This window comes from Thunnus maccoyii, chromosome 12 (assembly GCF_910596095.1).
Source record: "Thunnus maccoyii chromosome 12, fThuMac1.1, whole genome shotgun sequence".
NCBI lineage: Eukaryota > Metazoa > Chordata > Actinopteri > Scombriformes > Scombridae > Thunnus > Thunnus maccoyii.
The window spans coordinates 11,631,229-11,651,490 of NC_056544.1; the positions used below are offsets into that span (position 1 = coordinate 11,631,229).

The 20,262-nt window shown below is 39.9% G+C and overlaps 1 protein-coding gene across 1 annotated transcript; it reads left to right on the forward strand.

Moving 5' to 3' along the window:
• The first annotated feature begins 293 nt into the window (after positions 1–293).
• Positions 294–19,264, forward strand: LOC121908772 (solute carrier family 25 member 36-A-like). The gene is made up of 7 exons (XM_042429045.1): positions 294–749; positions 4,253–4,417; positions 7,843–7,920; positions 10,605–10,705; positions 16,049–16,115; positions 16,223–16,512; positions 17,259–19,264. The coding sequence occupies exons 1-7, from the start codon at positions 709–711 to the stop codon at positions 17,450–17,452; spliced, it is 936 nt and encodes a 311-aa protein (XP_042284979.1). The 5' UTR covers positions 294–708; the 3' UTR covers positions 17,453–19,264.
• The last annotated feature ends 998 nt before the right edge of the window (positions 19,265–20,262 follow it).

Below are 20,262 nucleotides of genomic sequence, written 5' to 3' on the forward strand. Positions count from 1 at the left end.
CATGTTTTGATGAGCTACATGTCAATGGCTTTTTAACATTTCTATTTTTACCAGCAATCGCCCTAAAGTAAACTTAGTGGCACTTAAAAGCCTGTAAAAGTGTGCCTCGTGTACAATGTAAAGGTCTTCTTTGGCTTTGAGAGATAACAGGAAGGTTTCAGCTTGCACCTGCACAAAACGCACCTCTGATTCATTAACTGTGGAACATGTGAACAGTGCATGATCAGGGCGGCGTTGGCGTGACGTCACGAGCCCGTCTGACCAATAGCAGCGTGTGTTTTCCAGCCTATGATTGTACAGTAAATACTATCAGCTCTGCCTCCTTCCCTCTTGCTGCAGCGATGAAAGCAGAGGAGAGAATCGAGACTAACCAGTGGATGTGCCACAAAAACGTCCGTTAGAGCTGGGAATAGCTTCTCTGCCCGCCGTCAGCCTTGGTGAGCTCGCAGGTCTCCGGTGGTTTAATCGAAGAGAAGAAGCTAGCTGTGTGTCAGAGAGAGAGAGGAACCAGAGCTAACGGAGAGACAGAAAGGGGGTTTGTCGGCCCACTGCAGTCTGAATCACCGAAGACTCGCCCCGCCGCTGGTTCATCATCGACGTGCGCATCCTCACGGAACAAGAAAGCACCGGGAGGGGACGGGACCCGAGCCAGTGTTTGACCCTCTGCCGCAGCCCCGAGGTGCGCTGCTTGGCAGAGCATGCTAAATAATGAGCCAAAGGGACACACTGGTTCATTTGTTCGCTGGAGGGTGAGTTTAGTAACCAACCAACAAACATCAAACATTTTATTAAGATAAAGGTGGTAGTTTTTATTTTAACAATCGCAACAATGAAACATGACTCGTTTGTCCATTTAGCTAGCTAACAAGAGCTGCGCGTGCATGTGTCACAACCCTGGCAGCGGTGCGCACGTCACTGTCAGAATAGTTCAAACTGAACTTCCGGTTAACACTCTAAAAAATTACAAATTTTCATCGTGAAACATTAAAATAAACGTGTCTAGAGGGCGGGTTTCTGTGTATATGTAGTTTTAATGAGTCCACCGAGGTATTCAACTGGACTTTTGTTTTTGTTTGCTCGTAAATAACCAACAAACGGCTTCTATTGAAGTGACATTACTTTATGCTTATATTCTGAAGGAGAATGTCATTTTTTTCCGGTCTCCTTGTAGTTTTCTCTCCAGCTTGATGTAACTCTACTGCAGTCACACTAGTGATACTCATTTTCTCCACAGACATTAATTAGGTGAATGAGACTGAATGTAGGTTACAGGTCAGTGCAGGTGGAGTGAACAGTGTAATTAATTTCTTTATCTTTATTGCTATCATGTAACCAGGAACGTGGAAACTATTTTCTGGAAGGGAGTGCTGTTGGGGGGGGGGGGCAGGATGGGGCATGGACTACCTCACCCGTCCACATAGACTACTTTATCCCTCACACCGTTATCACTTCTTTCATTGTAACCCACCCACAGCAGTGCCGATTAGACTGAGCTATTAGGTTTTAATTTCAAATAATTTGAGAAGTATACAGCTATTAAGAAAACTAGAAAGTAATATTTAGATGTTCACAAAGCATTTTTATTGTTATGATAAGAAAAAAGGGTTCATATCAAAGTCACATAGCCTTTGTCATGCATGCTCATATCAATCATGAAACCTTAATAAAATCCTTTAATAAAAATGCCAAAAGTCATTATGACAAATCATATGCCCTTGAAGGTACAAATATTTGTAGCCTACTTGAACGAGGGACCACATCTGAATGAAGGCTTGCTATTCCATATAGTCATATATCTCAAAATAAATAGAGTGAAACAGAACATGAGACCAAACGAAAATAGGTGAGAATAGAAAAACAGGTACCTGCAGTTAGGTCAGCTGGTGCGTGGAACCTCGCACATTTGGACACTTCAGAACTGTCAGCTGTCGTTTCTGTCTCTTTCTCGGGCGATTAGCATACTCAGAGGGAGGTTTTGAAAAGAAATCAAATGTCTTCTTTTGCGACATTGCCTTAAAGCACTAGCCTAATTTGACCCCACTTGCTAGCTGACCAGGACAACGTGCACACGCATCAAAAGTTCTAACATGTAAAAATTGCTCTGTGTGTTTACGTCTACGTGAATATGTCAGACTGCATATATGTGCACATCATGTTAGTATGTGACATTTACTAACTGCAGACATTTTCATTCATTATTTTGTATTTTATGAATGCCCATATATGCTACAGCATATGTTGTATTAAACTTTTTCAACATGGGTCAACGGTTTTTCCTGCTAGGTTGTTAAGGAGCCCTTCTGGGCTCAAGATAATGCAAACCGCACCGGCCTGTCTGTTTGTTTACATAGTTAAAAACGTAGAAAGTGCTTTGAGCAGGAGACAGGCTTATCATTTCTGACAATCACATCACTAGGTTATGAAAGCATATATTCTTTATGTTGTAAAGAAATATGAAAGTCAGACAAAAGTTTGGTGCAGTAAAGGGAAGCTTTCGATGGCAGCCCTACTTCCAACGTCTCTGCATGTAGCTCAGTTTATTTCTTTGTTTCCAACACCTATTAATGTTAAGGACTTCCATATACTGCAGATGAGCATTATTACCCTGCAGAGATTTATTTGATAGCATTTGGTCCCAAAAACCGTCATCTTAAACTGTATTGTGTAACTGTCCAAAATGTAGGTGGGAGTTAATTTTAGGGATTGAAACTCTGGTAAAATTCAAGTTTTCTGCTGTTTCTGAGAGGATCTGTTGTAAACCGGTGACGAATGCCACAAAATAAGGTTAGTATGACTACTATAGTTTAGGGATTTTCGCCGCATACAGTAGGTGAGCAACACTCCTCATTTACCATTCTGTGGACAGGTCTGACAACTTGTTGATCAAAGAAAATGTAAAAACAGACGCAAAATTTAGCAGTTTATTGACGCAGTATGTGTTTCTTGTTTTCTTTTTAATCCTTTGTCTTTAGTTTCTATGCGTCTGTTACCTCTTCTTTCATCTCTGCACCAAACCATTGACATTCAAATATGGTAATCTCACACCACAACTCTGTTATCTCTTTTGTCAGGGATTTCAACTCTGATAACAACACAGGACACATTGCTATCTTGAATAAGCAGAATCTGATTTACTTTCCCCCCAAAACCCTGAGCTGGAGGCCTAGGCACAGTGCTTTCCTCTCACAGCCCACAGCCGTTGAGACACACACACACATGCAGCAGCCGACATAGCCCTGAAAGTAGGCCAAGGGTCACTGCTGCCTGTGAGCATGAATGTGGGTCGGTCTTTTGAAAGGTAAATATAGCTGTTGCTGCTCAAAAGAGACTGCAAATAGAGGAATTTGTTGCAAGCTGCCAGGATGTCAGCATACACCGCTGTAGAGCTGCAACTAATATTAACATAACCTGACACACAGAGTATTTTATACGAGTTGTCTCTGCGATAGTCAACAAGCACTTTCTAATTTTTTGGTGGTTTTACTTTGAAGCTACCAGTCCCATTGTGGAAAGCACCAAGGTTCAACTAACCACAATAAGTGGCGCGGTGAGAGAACATTGTTTTGAGATTACGTCTGGCAGCCCTGGGCTTATAAAACTAGCGTGTATTAGTTTGAGTGAAAATGGATAATAAAGTGACATTTATCTGCGCGTCTTGCATAACGTTTTTAGATAATGAGACTGAAATTTCTAATGACTGGAATTAGTTTGGATTTAGTTTGTTTACATGCTGCTGGGTTCAGTCAGAGTTGAGGTCAAAGTCTAAGCAACGTGATCACGAGTTTCTTCGGTTCATTTGTGAGCAGTCATGTCTTTATTTACTTGTGTGTGAGTTCAGCGAGCCACCTGAACAACAGTCGAATATTCATAACACCTTATTTTCGCCCTCTCGGATGGCGAAAATCAATAAACTGGTTCCAGTTACACTGAGCCGTGTTTGTTTTCTGCATCATGAAACCAGTCAGATACTTTTAGCTGGTAGCTCAACACATCTCAGTATCTTGTGAATGACAACACCAGGTCATGTTGTATGGATGTGTGCCTACTTGTAGATAATTTTAGATTAGAATTTTAGCTCAGAGGAATAACAGATTGTGTTTTACCGATAATAGGACGGTTTAAAAAACAACATAAACAAAAAAACACTGAAAAAGGGAATAGGACTAATGACAATAGGATATGACACGGCCCATGTTCATATAAAAAGCTTTTTGTTTTTCATGCAGTTATTTTAATTTCTGTTCTCTTCTAGATGTGGAGGTACAGTGGGTGCTATTTTGACTTGTCCTCTGGAAGTGGTGAAGACCAGACTGCAGTCCTCCTCCATCACTCTCTACATCTCCGAAGTCCAACTCAGCACCGTCAACGGAGCTAGTGTGGCCCGTGTAGCCCCGCCAGGGCCTCTGCATTGTCTCAAGTAAGGAGAATGACGCTAAACATTAATTTTATTTTATTTTATATGCCAGATGACTGTGTGGCTAAAAGAGGAGCATAACCTAGTCTTAACTAAAGGATGAAGAGGTAGGATACTAATGTCATCTTTATTGTAATCAAATCTTAAGATTTTACTTTGACAAATACAGCTGGGTAAAATATATTAAATTGTTATATAAATATTGTTTGGGATTTTGTAATATTGTGATACAGCTTAATTTTTCCCCCCAAACCACGTGTGATTGGTTTTCAAAATGCTGATGTGTAAATTAGGGGTGTATGGGTATGGTCAGCTTATGGACAGCTTTATACAACACAAAGCAATATGTAGAGGCAACTTCAATACATACAGTGTGCAAATAGAGACAAAGGTGATGTCTGACTGAGTTGAAAATGTGTTATCAGCTTGCAAGAAAATGTGTCACTATCTGCGTTTTATTACACATTCAGTGACAGTAAAGACGGGAGCAGAAGGAAGAAGGTCTGAAAGAAACAAGTGAAATTCGTTTTGTAATCAGTCTCTGAACTGTGACACAAGTTCCGAGAATTAGTTTATTAATGGCTACGTTCACGTCACATGCTGAAGTGTAATTTTTTGAAATTTTTTTTTTGCCTCCAAGTGACTCCGATCAGATTTTTCATGGAAGGGTGAACAAACCAAATCAGATTTCTTCATATCAGACCTGGGCCACTTGCATATGTGGTCCTAGATCTGATTCATATCCAATCTCTGGCTAAGCGACCGCTGTCAGAACAGTCAGATTGGAGTTCAGTTTTTTTTTTACAATGTCTCACTTCTCTGTGCATACTGCCCGTCGTCGTCATTCAGTGTGGGCCCCTCACAGCCCAGTAAAAATAAACGTGTCGCCTTCTCGTTCTCATTCCCCTGGTCTGTATTATCTTCCGACTCCCACAACAAATAATCCCGGGCATGTGAGCTAGCACAGCTGTGTCATCCATGTTCATGATTTTACTGTCACACAAATGAAATCATTACAGTTGAATTTGTTCATGCGTGTCAGTTTAGGACCTCAACGGTGTTCACACTGGAGCCGAATACATGTCACTTACAAACATGAACGTGAACCATCAACACAATAATCGGATCTGACTAAAAAATTGGAATTGTAGCATTAAGGCCTGAAATGTGAATGTAGCCCAAAAGACACGGACTCAGACAGACTATAATACTCTTAAGTGAACCTGCTTTGAATTGTAAAAGCACAAATAGCCAAAAAATACATTCGCAGTGCATTTAGTCTATACACTACCCCTTGTATTTCTCATTTTGCGCGATCCATGAGGTTCCATTGCAGCTACTAACTGGAAAAAGTGTAAAACCCTCCCTGAAGAGCAGGTGACCTTTTAGACCCTTTTTTGGATTTTTTTTGTTTGCCACAGTGTTCTTGGCAGAGCTACTTGTTTAGAGAATAACTAAAAAAAAAAACCCAAAATATTTAGATAGTACAACAAATAAAACCCAGAGACAAAATAAATCATTGTAAGCTTCATTTTGACCTCAAAGCTCTGTGCAGGTTTTGGGTGCTTTCTCCAAACAACTACTGGAAAGTCAGTGTTAGATATACATAATAAATTGTTCCTTTTTTTTTTTTTTGCAACCTCATATGTCGTCTATTATTCATCATATCATAAGACTCAGTGGAAAGTTACCAAAATGATGGGAAGTGAGAATGAAGGGGAGTCCAACATTGGTTTGCCGCTTATTTGGAAGCGGCGGTTTTCACCTTCTGAGCCAAGTTGCATGATAAAGTAAATTTGATGCTGATTGAAAACATCAGATCTCAGTCTGATCTGCCTCACATGTTGCCACAGTATTTATGTGATGGTACAGAAAGCCAGTGTGGCTGAAAACCAGCAATCAGTGTTTGTCACTGAGGGTTAAACAGTGTTTAAGTCAATGTTCAACGTAACTATGGTGCTCTACTCTTGTTCTCTGGAAACCTATTTTCATGACTGGCACAGAGCACAGTGTTTAACAAAGTACATAACATACAAGCTGCTGTGTGTGGAATTTTTCCACTGCCAAATATTTTTGACTAATTATCTTTTATAAATTAAGAATCTTTGACAAACTTCTCACATTTGACTTCACTTGTGCTGACATAAACCAAGTTCTTGTGGTGCCCTTGAGATAAACAGCTGCTGGCAGAAACTGTACACCGCTATTACAGAGCAGAGTAGGGCAGAAGAGGAAAGAGCGGTATGGCAAGGAAAGGAAAAACATACAAGTCGAAGTGGGTCAACATGCAGTGAGGTGAAGGCCTCGTTGCATTTTAGTATGTTGATTAATGATTTGAGGGGTGGGACTGTGGGGAACACTGTCACTCCTGCCTCTGTGTGATATATAAGTAAACGCAATTACTCTCTATACTCAAAGTGTGTCATACTGTAAATCACCCAAGCACATTTTTGAGTTGAAGTGTGAACTATGAACAGAGCGAGACAACTAGAGTATAAAAGCACAGCCAGAAACCCACAAACTGAACAAAATACAGTCACATAGCTAATCTTAGATCGAGGGCCCTTTTCTTATCTAGACCTAGATTTGCCTTTGAGGCAGGCTGTGTGAAAATGTGCAATGCGTGGAGGTGATTTGTAAGACATGCTTCCTCTGAATGAGGTTACTGGGTTAGATTGGAGAGAGATGTAGTCTTTGATCTCAGGTGACAAAAGAGAAAATAAACACGTGAGTTGTCTGTATAAACACCACCAGAGCAAGGGCATGTGTCATTTATTTTGGGTCTCTAAATATGTTGATAGTGACCCTGTATTTAATGTCAGGCTGTATTGAGTGTCAGGCCCTGGCAGAATGCACAAGAAGCTAAAATTTACTGGCCCGTCTATTTAGGGGGCCCACATTGGATACAAATGGAGCCGTAAACAGAGATGTTGTGCCCGATGAAATGGCGTCTCTGCTATTTGACCTGGGACCTTGGATTTCCTTTCTATTCCCTATGATACTCTATAAACATCAGTTCTCAATTCTGTACGTTTCCTCTGATCATACAGCATGTGAAGGATTTTCTGCACACTATTATGAGATAAAGAACTGTCGTGTCTGTAACGTAACCTCAGAATGGATCCTGCTTATACGATTTCAGTTGCCTAACATTAAAAATAAAAGTCTTCACATACTTTTGTTGAGCATTTTGGATTAAAAGATTACGAAGCAACTGTTCACATAACAACACCTGCATGCACAGCCAAGACATCTTTGAAGTCTGCCAACTTTAAACTTGCGCAGAGGGTACGAGTTATCCTCCATCCAATCACATGATCATTAACCTAACAATATAATTTCATATAAAGCATATTACATGCATATTGAATGTACTGTATGCTTGTTGTATATTAAAACATGAAGTAAAATGTTTTCTCTCTCTGCAGGTTAATCCTTGAGAAAGAGGGACCCCGTTCACTCTTTAGAGGTCTGGGACCCAACCTTGTGGGTGTGGCACCTTCCAGGTATTTACCCTCTCCTGCTTACTTAAGCCTTTGTGATGTCTTACCACAAATATACAGAATAAAGACAAAAGAAAGAGAGAAGAAAACATCCTGCACTTGTATATCTGATAAGCAACACAGAAGGTCACCACAGTATCAGAATCGAACACAAGCAAGACCAGTTATCAGAGGACAAAAGTGTGTCTGTGTCATTTCCTTCGCACGTTACATCAAACCTGGGTGCACATTTTTGTAGAGTGCATTTGCTTCTGCTAGATCCTCTTAGATTTTCTTTTTTCAAGCTTCCGGCTCACTCAGAGCTTATGTTGGCGGCATAACAGCGAGCCACAAATACAGAAATGAATGGAGTTAAACTCCACAGCGCTGCAATGTAAATCTGTGTTTCAAATCCCAGCGGAAATGAGCAGGTTCCTTCAGTCTTAGCTTGGCTGGTTAGAGTTACATAACTCAGTCAATTAAAGTCTGAATGAAACAGCAGCAGCAGCAGGCGGTAGCGGCCAGCTGTGACACCACCATCATGTGACTGCTGTTGTTGTTGTGTTGTGTTGTGTGTTGTTGTATTATCACAATGGAGTTCCTATAGGGAGACAGTTGTGTTTGTGTCTAATCCCCCTCCCTGACCTGTCTAGTTCTCCTTAGCTACAGCTGCATCACATGGCCATTGTCATCCAGTTCAGTCTCTCTGAGTCATCCTTGCCATACTCTCATACTCTCTCTCCCGCCATGTTTGTCATTCTCTTCCTATATTAATTCAGAATCGTTCTATGCTCGCGGTCGCTCGCGGTCTAGGCTGTCTCCCTCTGTCAGACTCAGACTCTCTGAGGGGCAGAAAATGCTCTCGGGTGTGTGTGTGTGTGTGTGTGTGTGCGTGTGTTTCAGTCACATGGGCTAGGTGTCCAGCTGTGGAAATGGCAGCTTGTTTCCTGATCGTGGCAGCTATAGCAAACTGAGCTATAAGAACATATTGTTACGTAAGGAATAAACCAGATGAACTCAACGGCAACACATGATCTTTCCTTTTCTGTCTTATGTGTAGTTTTATGTAGAACTCGCTCTGTTATGTTTTTCTTTTAAAATCCTCCAAATCATATTCAGATCATTTTCCCTGGCTGTGATATTACACATAAAGAATATATCATAACATATCTATATTTTGTACCAAATCATACTTATATTGGGTTCAATTCAAGATGCAATTAATTATGACTTCACTGCTAAATCAAATGTAATTCATTCATTCAGGATACCTTTTTTTAAATTATTTTATTCATTATTTTTTATTATTTCCTTTTTAATTCACACTTGTATATTTCTTCTAATTTTATTATCTTTGAATATGTGCAGCATCAAGGCTTTGTAGGTATGAAACGAGGACAAAGGAAATGCACGCACATTGACACAGACAATTTTGAACATCTCTGTGAGGAGAAGAAAGGGAAAACCTCGATGAAATGTCAATATGTTTAGAGACACAATTGTAAAGAACTCCTCCATTGACGTCATGAGTGACATTCTTATTAAACCTTCACACATTGGTCAGAGCACCCATAGTTCAAAGACTGTGACAGGTAATAAAATTTAATTAATTTTTGTAGCAAGTAGTTAAATAAATTGCTAAACTAATGTGGGTCACTGGGTAACGTGTTGCCATTGCGTTCTGAAGGTTTTCTTATTATAGAAGATGTATGAAAATACAACATGCATAGATGCAACATCTCCACTCAGATTAATTACAGTCTAATTTTGGTAATCTAATGCTGTAGATGCGATATAACTGAATTAAATAACAGATTTATTGCTTTTTTTTATCTACCAGGGGAGGTTTGGGTTGCTGGGCTGCAGAGTTATTCTCTCATGTTACAATTTGGAAACAGCACTGCGACTCTGATGCTGGAAAGCTAAAAAAAAAAATCTTTTGATGCTAATGAGAGCATGGTCCACCGGGCATGCTGCTGGGCTTCATTAGCAACACACGCGCATACACACACACACACACACACACACACACATGTGTGCATACAGGACAGTTTGCACCACCAGCACTACTCATTATGTATGAGAGATGCACATACACATTCAGACCTGCTCACATCATTCATCTCTCATACACGGAGCACTATGATTATGTTGTGCATGCATGCTCTCGATCCAGAACGAGGGCAGGGACGGGATGTCATTGGGTTTAATTCCAGTCAGCAGGAATATCGACTAAATCCTGTGATTTTATTTAGTGAGGAGCAGCTAGGATCATGGGAGATAAATCTGCTACTAAAGCTCACCATGAGATTGAGATACATACACACACACACAGCACAGATAAACTCCTTTCAGTGGCTTGCCTTTATGCTACATATTAGCTGTGCTTAGCTCTATTGCAAGCCTTCATGTACCGTTTAGGCAATGTTTTATCTCAAGGCTCAAGGCTTTGCTATTCTTTTTTATAAATTATGCAGTTATTTAAAAAAAAATTCTGTTTCCCCTTTACTTAACTCATGGTCCCACTCAGTGAATTAAATTCCTGAATACTCATCATTCAGTTTTTGTTGCAGATTTGTCCTTTTGACCTGTGTTCAAACTGAAGAAGCTAATAGTTTGTAGGAGAAGCGTCGGCATTAGTCAGAGCATCTTAACCACTGTTCTTAATTTCTGGCTGACCTGTGTCCCCATGGTGTTATTTGCCACAGGGCGATCTACTTTGCTGCCTATTCAACAGCCAAGGAGAAACTGAATGGCGTGCTGGAGCCAGACTCTACCTACGTGCACATGGTGTCAGCTGGGATGGCAGGTAATGATGGCTCCTTCTCCCCCTCTGTCTGTCTGTCTGTCTGTCTGTCTGTCTGTCTGTCTGTCTGTCTGTGATATCTGCCTGTTTGTCTGTCAGTCTGCCTGGGCAGTGTTTCTCACTGATGGGTTTTATATATTTAAAAAAAAAAACATGTTAAAGAATTATTCAGTTTGTCTTCCTCAGACAGATTTCATTTTTCTTTTTCTTCTCATCAGTTTTTTTTTTCAGTTTGAAATATCCCAGAGTATTACTTCACCCCTTCCCCCTTTACTCCCTTTCCATATACATACATGTGTGGGATGGTGGGATCTTCACAAACTTAGAAGTTTGTTAATAACTAAAGCATGCTAAAGCTAAATAATATTTTTTGTTGTAAGTGGGCATTACTTACTCAGCTGTTTCATGTACACAAATATATCAATAGAGGGTTTATCAGAAAGCACAATTTAAGACTCTCAGGATCAGAATAACCTTGAATATAGATTGTGGTGCCAACGGCCTCAGTTTGTTTATTGTGACACTAAGCCATGACATTTACAGAAATCAATTTGTCAAAATCACTGCGCTTTCTATCAATTCATCAATTCAAGTGAAGAGCTGAACTCTTGTCTGGCATTTTAGGAAAACTGTAAAAAACAACAACAAAAAAAGCATCTCGAAGTGATGCCAATCACATCTTTACTGCTTACCTTTATCTGAGCATTTACTTTAACTGCACTGAGATAATACCGTATCTGTGTCTGTTCATGATGGCCTTGACAGCCCACATATAGTAGAGGAGGCAAGAGCTTATCTCAGCAGTCTCAGCAGATAAGACAAATCACCCAGGCATATTAAGCTGTATTGTGCCTTGTGTGTCACTGCTGACGTTTATACTACTGTATGCATTTTCAGCAGTTTGACAAAAAGAGTGACAACACATGGTCCTCAAAGTTTAGGTTGTGCTTTCCTCTTCTTTTAGCCCAGTTGTCCCCCATGTCCTCCTTTTTTTTTCTCCTCTCATCGCCCCTCTTTCCTTTTTTTTTTTTTTTTTTTTTAATTCTTTAATTTTGAGCCCTCTCCAGAGGACTCTGTAAATGGTTTAACATCCCAGTTGTTACTTAAACAGTGTGGTCTGGGCCCCCTTCTTTACTCTGTGTGTATAGAGGAGAGAGCACGGCCCCCAAAGGTCAACCGGGGCCCCTGGCACTCGGGCGGACACGTCAGGTAGCACCCCATTTCTTTACACTGGTATGATGAAAACCATGGTGATTTTTATGAATATTAGTTAGTTCATAATGGTTATTCATTTGTAAAGATATTACCATTGCTTACGGCAATGTGTTTGCTGCTGGTTTGTAGTTTTAGGTTGTTATTATAAGGTTTTGTTATTGCCTAGTCTTGACACACACCTACCCCCTTCCCCCTTTAGTCTTGTTCTAGCAACGTAGTAACGGTAAAGTAATGACACATAATTCTGTGGATTTTATGTTGTCAGCACAAAAGAAATGCTAACCTTGTCACTGCTACAGAGGGCTGTAATCAATGTGCTTCATTTTGTCTCTTGTCATCATCCATCAACACCATTAGTGCCTCAGTCATTTCTTTTCAAGGAGAATTGGAGTCACTCCATCATTCAAAATGCAGGCACCATTTCAACATGACTTCCTCTTTCCAAACTAGTTGAATTTCAAAGGAAGTGTGCCTCAGTAGTGCTAGCAACAGTTTTAGTTGTCTAACATACACAGTCATTGTTCTTAGAGAATAGTGGTTTTCTTCATGTTGCACACATTTCTTTATCAACATGGCAGTTACATACATTTATCTTTATTACCTTGAATGAAATACAGGCAATGATGCATAAAAACCTTAGCCCATAAGCCATAAGTGCTGAAAAACTAATGTTTTATGGTATCTTGGACAAACATCTGTGTACTTGAACTATACAAATGTCTCTTTTTGTCTTTCACATGCACATATTTTCTGTATTCTCCCCAAGCTTGAGCAATAGAAGAATTAAAGAGTTATTTTGATACAGTTCAGCGTAGATTCAGCTTGCAAGCAACACCAGAACTCTTGTGACTGAACAGTTAAATCGTAGCCTGATGCCTGGATAATTGTTTCCAGTCTTATAAAGTAACTTTGCAGAGTCACTGTCTCCCATGGCCTCCCCCTGCAGTGAGTTGTGGCCCTCCTTGCACTCAGGGAAAGGAGGCTACTCCCAGCACACTTATTTTCTCTTCCAGCAGTTAATCTAAAGCACGTTTGCCGTCTCTGAATGTAGGTCAAACTCCCCTGGAGAAATTGTGCAGGGATTATGTGCCTATAGAAGGATCATTGTGCAGCACATGCCGCGGCATGTCTATATGCAGATCCAGTTTCTCTTTCACGACCAGAAATGTTTGTGAAGTCACTTTGTGCCATGTCATAGAAGTTTATGACTCCACCACTGTTGTGTGCTGAGGTTTAGATAAATACATTTGGTAAATACACCAATTAAGCTCACCAAACTTTATGTTGAGACATTCTTTATGTGCGTATTGTCGGCTCAGAAGAATAACTGATGATAAAACATGAAGATCATTTCTTTTACTTGCGGATATTTTACTCCATTGAAGTACTTAATGGGCATATGTTTTATTAAGATGAGCTATGTCATAAATAATGGACGCATTTGAGTAAAACATTCATAATAAACATTTTAAAAGAGCAATAAATGAACAAGCTACATCAGTTATACTGAGCATAAGTATGAACATTAAGCTGTTCATTTTACTGTAAATATTAAGACTTTGCATGAGAGCATTCGGCAACTTAAAAAAAAATCTGTGAAGATTTTTTTTTTCTCACGTCTTGTCATTTTGTGTGACATTGAATTGGACTTGTTGAATAACTCTTTTAGGAGTTGTTTGATGTGTTGTTCTAGAAATAGACTGGCTCTTTGGAGTCACATTCTTCTCCTCATGAAAGGACATCTTAATGTTATTTTTAAATGTATCCCAGTTTGAAAGAATCTGGTTTGGTCCAGAGAGGTATTTGGGGCTGAGTTGCATTCACTGTTCCACTTGTGTGATCAGTAAATTCATCATTATCTCATCACATGCTCATAAAATATTCCTCTTCCATGTTTCATCACCATCATCCACCGTGAATTGTCTTGTTACAAAACGACAAGGTTAGCATTTCCCCCCGTCTCTCTTCATTATCTACCTTATTATATTTAGCATTTGATGTCGTCTTTTCTCTAATATTTACATTATAAACTGAAAATGGAAGGATGGTTATAAAGACAACATCCTCAATTTTAATTCTGCCTTTGTATTTGCACTTGTGTTTTACCTCGCTCTTGTGAGACGGAGCTGAAGTTTTGGATTGGGTTGACTTCTGTTCAGTCAACATTTTCTTTATTCCAGTTGATTAAAAGGAATAAAGGGAGGGATGATCTGGGAATAAAGTGGAAGTAATATAAATGTAAAAGAAACTGATTCAAAGTATGAGAGTATATTAGAGGGGATGGGGTTTAGAGTTGGGATTAGAGTTTGGGAAAAGATGGGAGGGGGAGGTCCGTCCTTCACCTCTCATCTCTTCTCCATACACCTGTACAGAAAGTGGGTTGGGGTGGGTGGTTGGTGGGGTTGGGGGTGGATGTGACTGCTTGTGTGTGACTGTGGTACAGAAAAGCCTGTGTCTATTTTAGGGCTTTACTGTAAAGCTTTCACCCCTGCGTGATTGGGTGGGACACCCCCGCCATCTGAGCCCCCCATATCTGCAGGCTACTAGCTGCAGCGGGGAGGAGCTGGAGGAGCTTTGCCCCTCCCTCGTGAGTACACGCCATAGACGCTACTTCCTTCTACTTCCCTCTTTCTTCTTCTTCTTCTTCTTCTTCTTCTTCTTCTTCTTTATGTTCTTCTCTTCAACAGACCTGTGTCATCCTCTCCTCTTCACGCAGTTGCCTTAACGTAGGGCTGTGTTGCACTGATACACTAGATGTGACTGAGGTCTCTTTTATAGACTTGCTCTGGTCTTAGCTGTGTTTTGCAAATGGCCATGTTTTATTTCTCTATGGTACATCAGTTGTATAAAAAAAAAAACGTTTACACAGCCTTTGTGTCATTTTGTAATGATACAAAGTGCACATTAATTAGCTTTATGCCCATGTCAAGCTTTACATTACTGTACGTTGTCTAGCGTTCATACTAAACAAAAACCCAACGGCTGTTCAAAATATCATCACCTGTAAAAGACTCAAACATGCACACACTCTCATGTGCTAAATATACATTGTATATACAGATGTGTGGCAACTTAATTATTGACTTTTAAATTAGGCTAACATTAAAGATATGAAGGCAGATGTACATTAGAAAACAGCTGCCCACCACTTGTAGGAAGTAAAGGCTGCACTTAATTCCACGTCAGAGATTTTCCACTTAAGTCCTGTTGAATAATTGAAGAATTTCCTCCACACACCATTTTCTCTCTCTGTGCTGTAGTAGTTGTGCTAGTATCAAGCCAACAGCCTGTCTAGTTAACTGCTGGTTTGTTAATGTCATAGAATAAATAAAAGACACATTCAGTGACAAACAAGGGAGCACATTTATATTGCTTAACCCTAACAAAGACTTAGAGTAATGTCACAGCTATGTTGTGACAGCAGATCTGCTTAATAAAAGGCCTACTGCATGCTGTAGTTCTGTGTGTATTTGAAAGCAAATTAAAAGTGTAATGATACAAAAAAAAAAAAAAACAGACCGCCTCTGTAAGCTCTTTAAGATGAGCTTATGTTATAATTGTGAGTGAATTTTATTAGAACCACAAGAGCTCTCATTAGCATTTAAAAGAAATGAATCAGACTACAGAATAATAACCATCTGCCTCACTCAAAGGCCTAAAATGAATTTGCTGCTTGGCCTCATTTCCCAGTTTCGCTATTAGATGTTTTTTAAGATGATAAATGAAACAATAAAGCACTCACAGCTGCTGCCTTCATGCACTGTTGTTAGTTAAGATACTTTACTTCAGGAAGAGAGCTGTTTGTTTACATACACCTGAGTAGCATTTCACAAGAAGAGGATCAATATGTGAATAGCATATAAAAGAAAATATGCATTGAAGTCTGTAACTTAATTAAAGACTTTTTGAAAAGAGATGATATTGATATTGATACAGATTCAATTCATCTATTCATATGGGTATTGAAATCATAAAGCTGATGAAAAAGTCAAACACCAGTTGATCCTATTTAGTGAAGTGCTTTCTCACTGTCCTTTTTTAGTATAGAATATTTAATGTGGATGAATAGATTGTGTATTCCCGAGTGTCTCTGCATCTGTGTGAACCTCTGCACTTCTCTGAATTTCCCAGGGTTCACCGCCATCACAGCCACCAATCCCATTTGGCTGATCAAGACCCGTCTGCAGCTGGACTCCAGGTGAGAAACTTTAAAACAGAACCCTATAAGCTACTTCCCTATAATAATCAATAATAAGTTGAAATGTGTTTTCGCTGGACTAATTCTAAGCGTCTCCATGACCGCAGAAACCGGGGAGAGCGGCGCATGAATGCATTTGAGTGTGTGCGGCGGGTGTACCAGATGGACGGCCTGCGAGGTTTCTACAGGGGCATGTCAGCCTCATATGCTGGCATCTCTGAGACTGTTATCCATTTTGTCATCTATGAGAGCATCAAACGGAAACTGTTGGAGGCGAAGGCCCAAACCAGCATGGACGAAGAGGTGGAATCTGTCAAAGATGCCTCAGACTTTGTGGGCATGATGCTCGCAGCAGCCACCTCCAAGACCTGTGCCACCTCTATCGCCTACCCTCATGGTAAACTCCTGTCTCATTCACCTTAGTTTTTCAATTTAGGATGAAGTTGAGGATATTCTATACTTTTCTTATTGTCAATAAATCCCACGAAAAGACCAAAATCAACAGTGCATTACTCTGTCTCTCAAACATTGACGCAACTCTTTAAAAACAGTCATGACTGTGTACTTTGTGGAAAAAAACAAGCTTAATGATTTCCTAAAACTGGGCACTGTGGTTAGTAGCAAAGGTTATTCAAGCACGAGTAAATAGCTAATTTTTGGGGGAGTATTTGCAGCCACAGATTTTGTTGTCTTGTGACTATTTCCAGCAGCAGGGTAGTATATGTGGGATTGATTTTAAATAAACTACAGTGCCCATGTTCATCATAATAAAGGATCATGTCACCTAGTGCAACTGTGTGGCTTATTGATAAAAGACAAGACTTTCTAGTACAATTAATTAATTGTTGGATTTGGTCTTTTCATGTGTTTTGTAAAACTAAATAAATAAAAATAAGACTTACAGTAGTTGATCTTTTAGTTTTTCCTATATTCTACTTTACTATACTGTCATACTTATTTAGTTAAGATACCCTCCGTTGTGACTGTTTTAAGTCATTCTGGGACATGAAAAAAAGATTTACTTGAGTGTCAGAAATGGAAATTTAGCTCCAGGCAGACTAGACGACACTCTTTAGTCTGACAAGAACAACTCTTAGCCTTCACTGTATATTAAACTAACTTTCCTTCCTTCTCAAATTGCAGAGGTGATACGCACACGGCTACGAGAGGAAGGCAGCAAGTACCGCTCTTTCTTCCAAACTCTGCTGACGGTACCTAGGGAGGAGGGATACCGAGCACTGTATCGTGGCCTAACCACCCACCTGGTCAGACAGATCCCCAACACCGCCATCATGATGTGCACCTATGAAGTGGTGATCTACCTGCTTGGCCGTTAGCCCACCGGGCATTCCTCCTTCCTGCTTTCAGAGGGAGACAGAAGTGGTTAGCAAATGGCTGAGAATGATGCCCTTTGGTGAGGAACAGTGGGAGCGAAAAGTCAAAATGAAGACCAAAGGAAAAGTGAAGATACTCTAGTGGACCAGCAAAGGACAAATGAAAAAAAAAGATGAAGAAAAAGGAAGGAGGAAGCCCCTTTTGTTACTACATCAGCATCTCCACCTCCAGATCCCTTTATCAGACTGCTGGAACAGATAGAGGGCGCTGTAGTTCACAGAAGAGGTATTATAGGTAGGAGAAAGGAGGCAGTGAAAGATAGAGTTTGGAACCTGTTAAACAGAAGGTACCTCTGAAGGAAACGATTTTAAGCACAATTCAGTGGCCTTAACAGAAAGAATTTTAGTATGAGTCGTTTTCTCTGAGTGAAAAGTTAAAAAAAAAAAAAAAAAAGCCCTTTTCACTCCTACAGAGACGATATTGTGAAAGGGGAATTCTCGGAGACAGCCGCATTTGACAGGAAAGATGATAACTAAATGTAGGTCAGTTTCAAAAATCAAAGAATTTCCGCTCGGCACTATTTGTCTGCACTGGTATGCTCTTGCTTCAGTGCTGTTAGACTACTGTAAGATTTGGTGAGTGGCAGTTGAGGAATGTTCACTGAAGGCAGAATGTGAGACGAATGTTTTCATTTGAAACAAAGATATGAGTCTGTTTTCAAGTCACCTACGCCGCCTGTCTTTGCACTACAGAAAGTATGTCTTCAAGCATTCCCCTCCGAACGCTGCAGTCGACCCCCTCGATGGCCTGAAGTTCACGCAAAGCAGTGCGCTCACCGGCCAAACACGATGAAACACAATGAAGAGCTTGTGATGGCCCGTCACTCACATGCCTCAGAGTGTTTATAGAGTATATTGAAAAGCTGACTTTCTTTTAGTGTTTTTATTCCTCTACATGATCCGGTGCCTGGCGGTGACATGCTCCGGCTGAAGTTGGCCTTCAGTGTTGACAGTTTGTCTCTTTGTGCAAACCGAAATAAGATGGAGGCCAGCTTCTTCCTGCACCCAGTCGCTGCTCAGGACTCTGAAATCTTTGTGTGAAAACATAAGACCAATGTGTCCTTTTTTTTGAGATGTGAAGTGTGTGACTGTCCAAATGGTACTGAGACTAAGTATCTACCATTGGAATGCCACTACTTGAATATAATGTGACAGTGTGGGGAAATGTTGGAGTGTGACAATGTTGGTGGGAATTCATCAGCACCCCAAAACCTGTTTGTTTGTGAGTGCGTCTAACATGTTGGTCACTTTCACAGTGCCAACTATGTTCAAGTGTGTGTATGTGTATGTGTGTGTGTGTGTGCGTGTGTGCATGCGTGCATCTGCAGTCATGCATGCATGCCTGCATGTATAATAAATATCTACTCCAGATTTCCCTCCACTAACTATTAATCTTGCAAGACACTGCGGTTGGGAGTGTGGAAAAGCTACTGTACAATACTGGCAGCTTTCATTCCCACTCTCATGTCAGTTCTTCCTTCCAGTGGCTTCCAACTGACCTGATAACATGCACTTTTGTGGCCTTTTAGGGCTTGTGCTTTGCATTTTGTGTGGACAGTTTAAACTTGTACATTGTAAAAGAAAAAAAAAGTATTACTGTATATCAAAATGGTATTTTGCGCAACTGTTCTTATAGCAGATATATTGTACAGTGTAGAGTTCTCAGTAGTTGTGAAGGATGTCCAGTGTGTGTGTACATAATATAGATACTGTATATGCATATCATTTGTTTTTTTCTTAGGTCTGTGTATGATAATGTTGTGTTTTGCATTTGCAAATAATTGTTTTCATTTTTGTGCAATTTAACCTCATTTTTTTTGACATGAATATTGATATTGCTTGACTGATTTAGTTTGTTTTTTGTATTTAGCTTTCATGCAAGCATTCGTGCTTACATGAAAGCTAACAAATGCTGCAGGAAAAATAGTTTAATGCCAGCATCTGTGCTGGAGTATTGGTTAGTCACAAAAAGTATTACGTGTCGCAGAGTTTCCATCATTTGTTTACATTGTTCCGTACTTTCTGTCAGATAATTTTATGGTTTTCTTAGCAACATGTTTTGACTTGGGAAGTGTTTTAATGTGAGAGTTCAAAAAAATGGAATTGTCTTTATTTAACACTGTAAAGAGTGCCACAGCTAGTTGGGACTGTTTAAAACATAAATTGGGAGACCCACAAATTGTTTAACAAATATGTTATTGGTCAGAAACAGTAAATATTCTCCTTTAAACAATCAGTTCATAAGGTTCACATAGCATATACAATGAATTATCTTATGAGGAAAAGTAGACGCTGAATTTTTTCAAATTCAATTCAAGCGCCTCATCTTCCTCTTTATTGCAAAGCCTTTCCTCCACAGCCTCTTTTATATAGCAACTGTGGTCTCAGTGCACACTCGTTCTTCATATGGAAATTATAAAGTCTCCTCTGTCCCAATTTTAAAACAACATATACAGATAATTGAGGTGCATTCAGGCATGATGTTGCTCTTGAACGCTTATTTTTCCTCTTGTTGCAGTTAAATTTCAGAGGCAAACCAAGGCCTGTGTTCTAACTCATAATAGTTATTGATTTTCAGTTTCCATTGACAAGTCGCCAGTCCAAAGTTGCTGTCTGTGCTGTTGCAAAAAAAATCGCTGACTCATTTTAATGTTCACATTTCCTGTAAAAACACTAATAGCTTTTATGTCTTTGGTTCCGTTGCAGAAATACTTGAGGTCAAATTACCAAAATGTGACATGAACAGACAACTG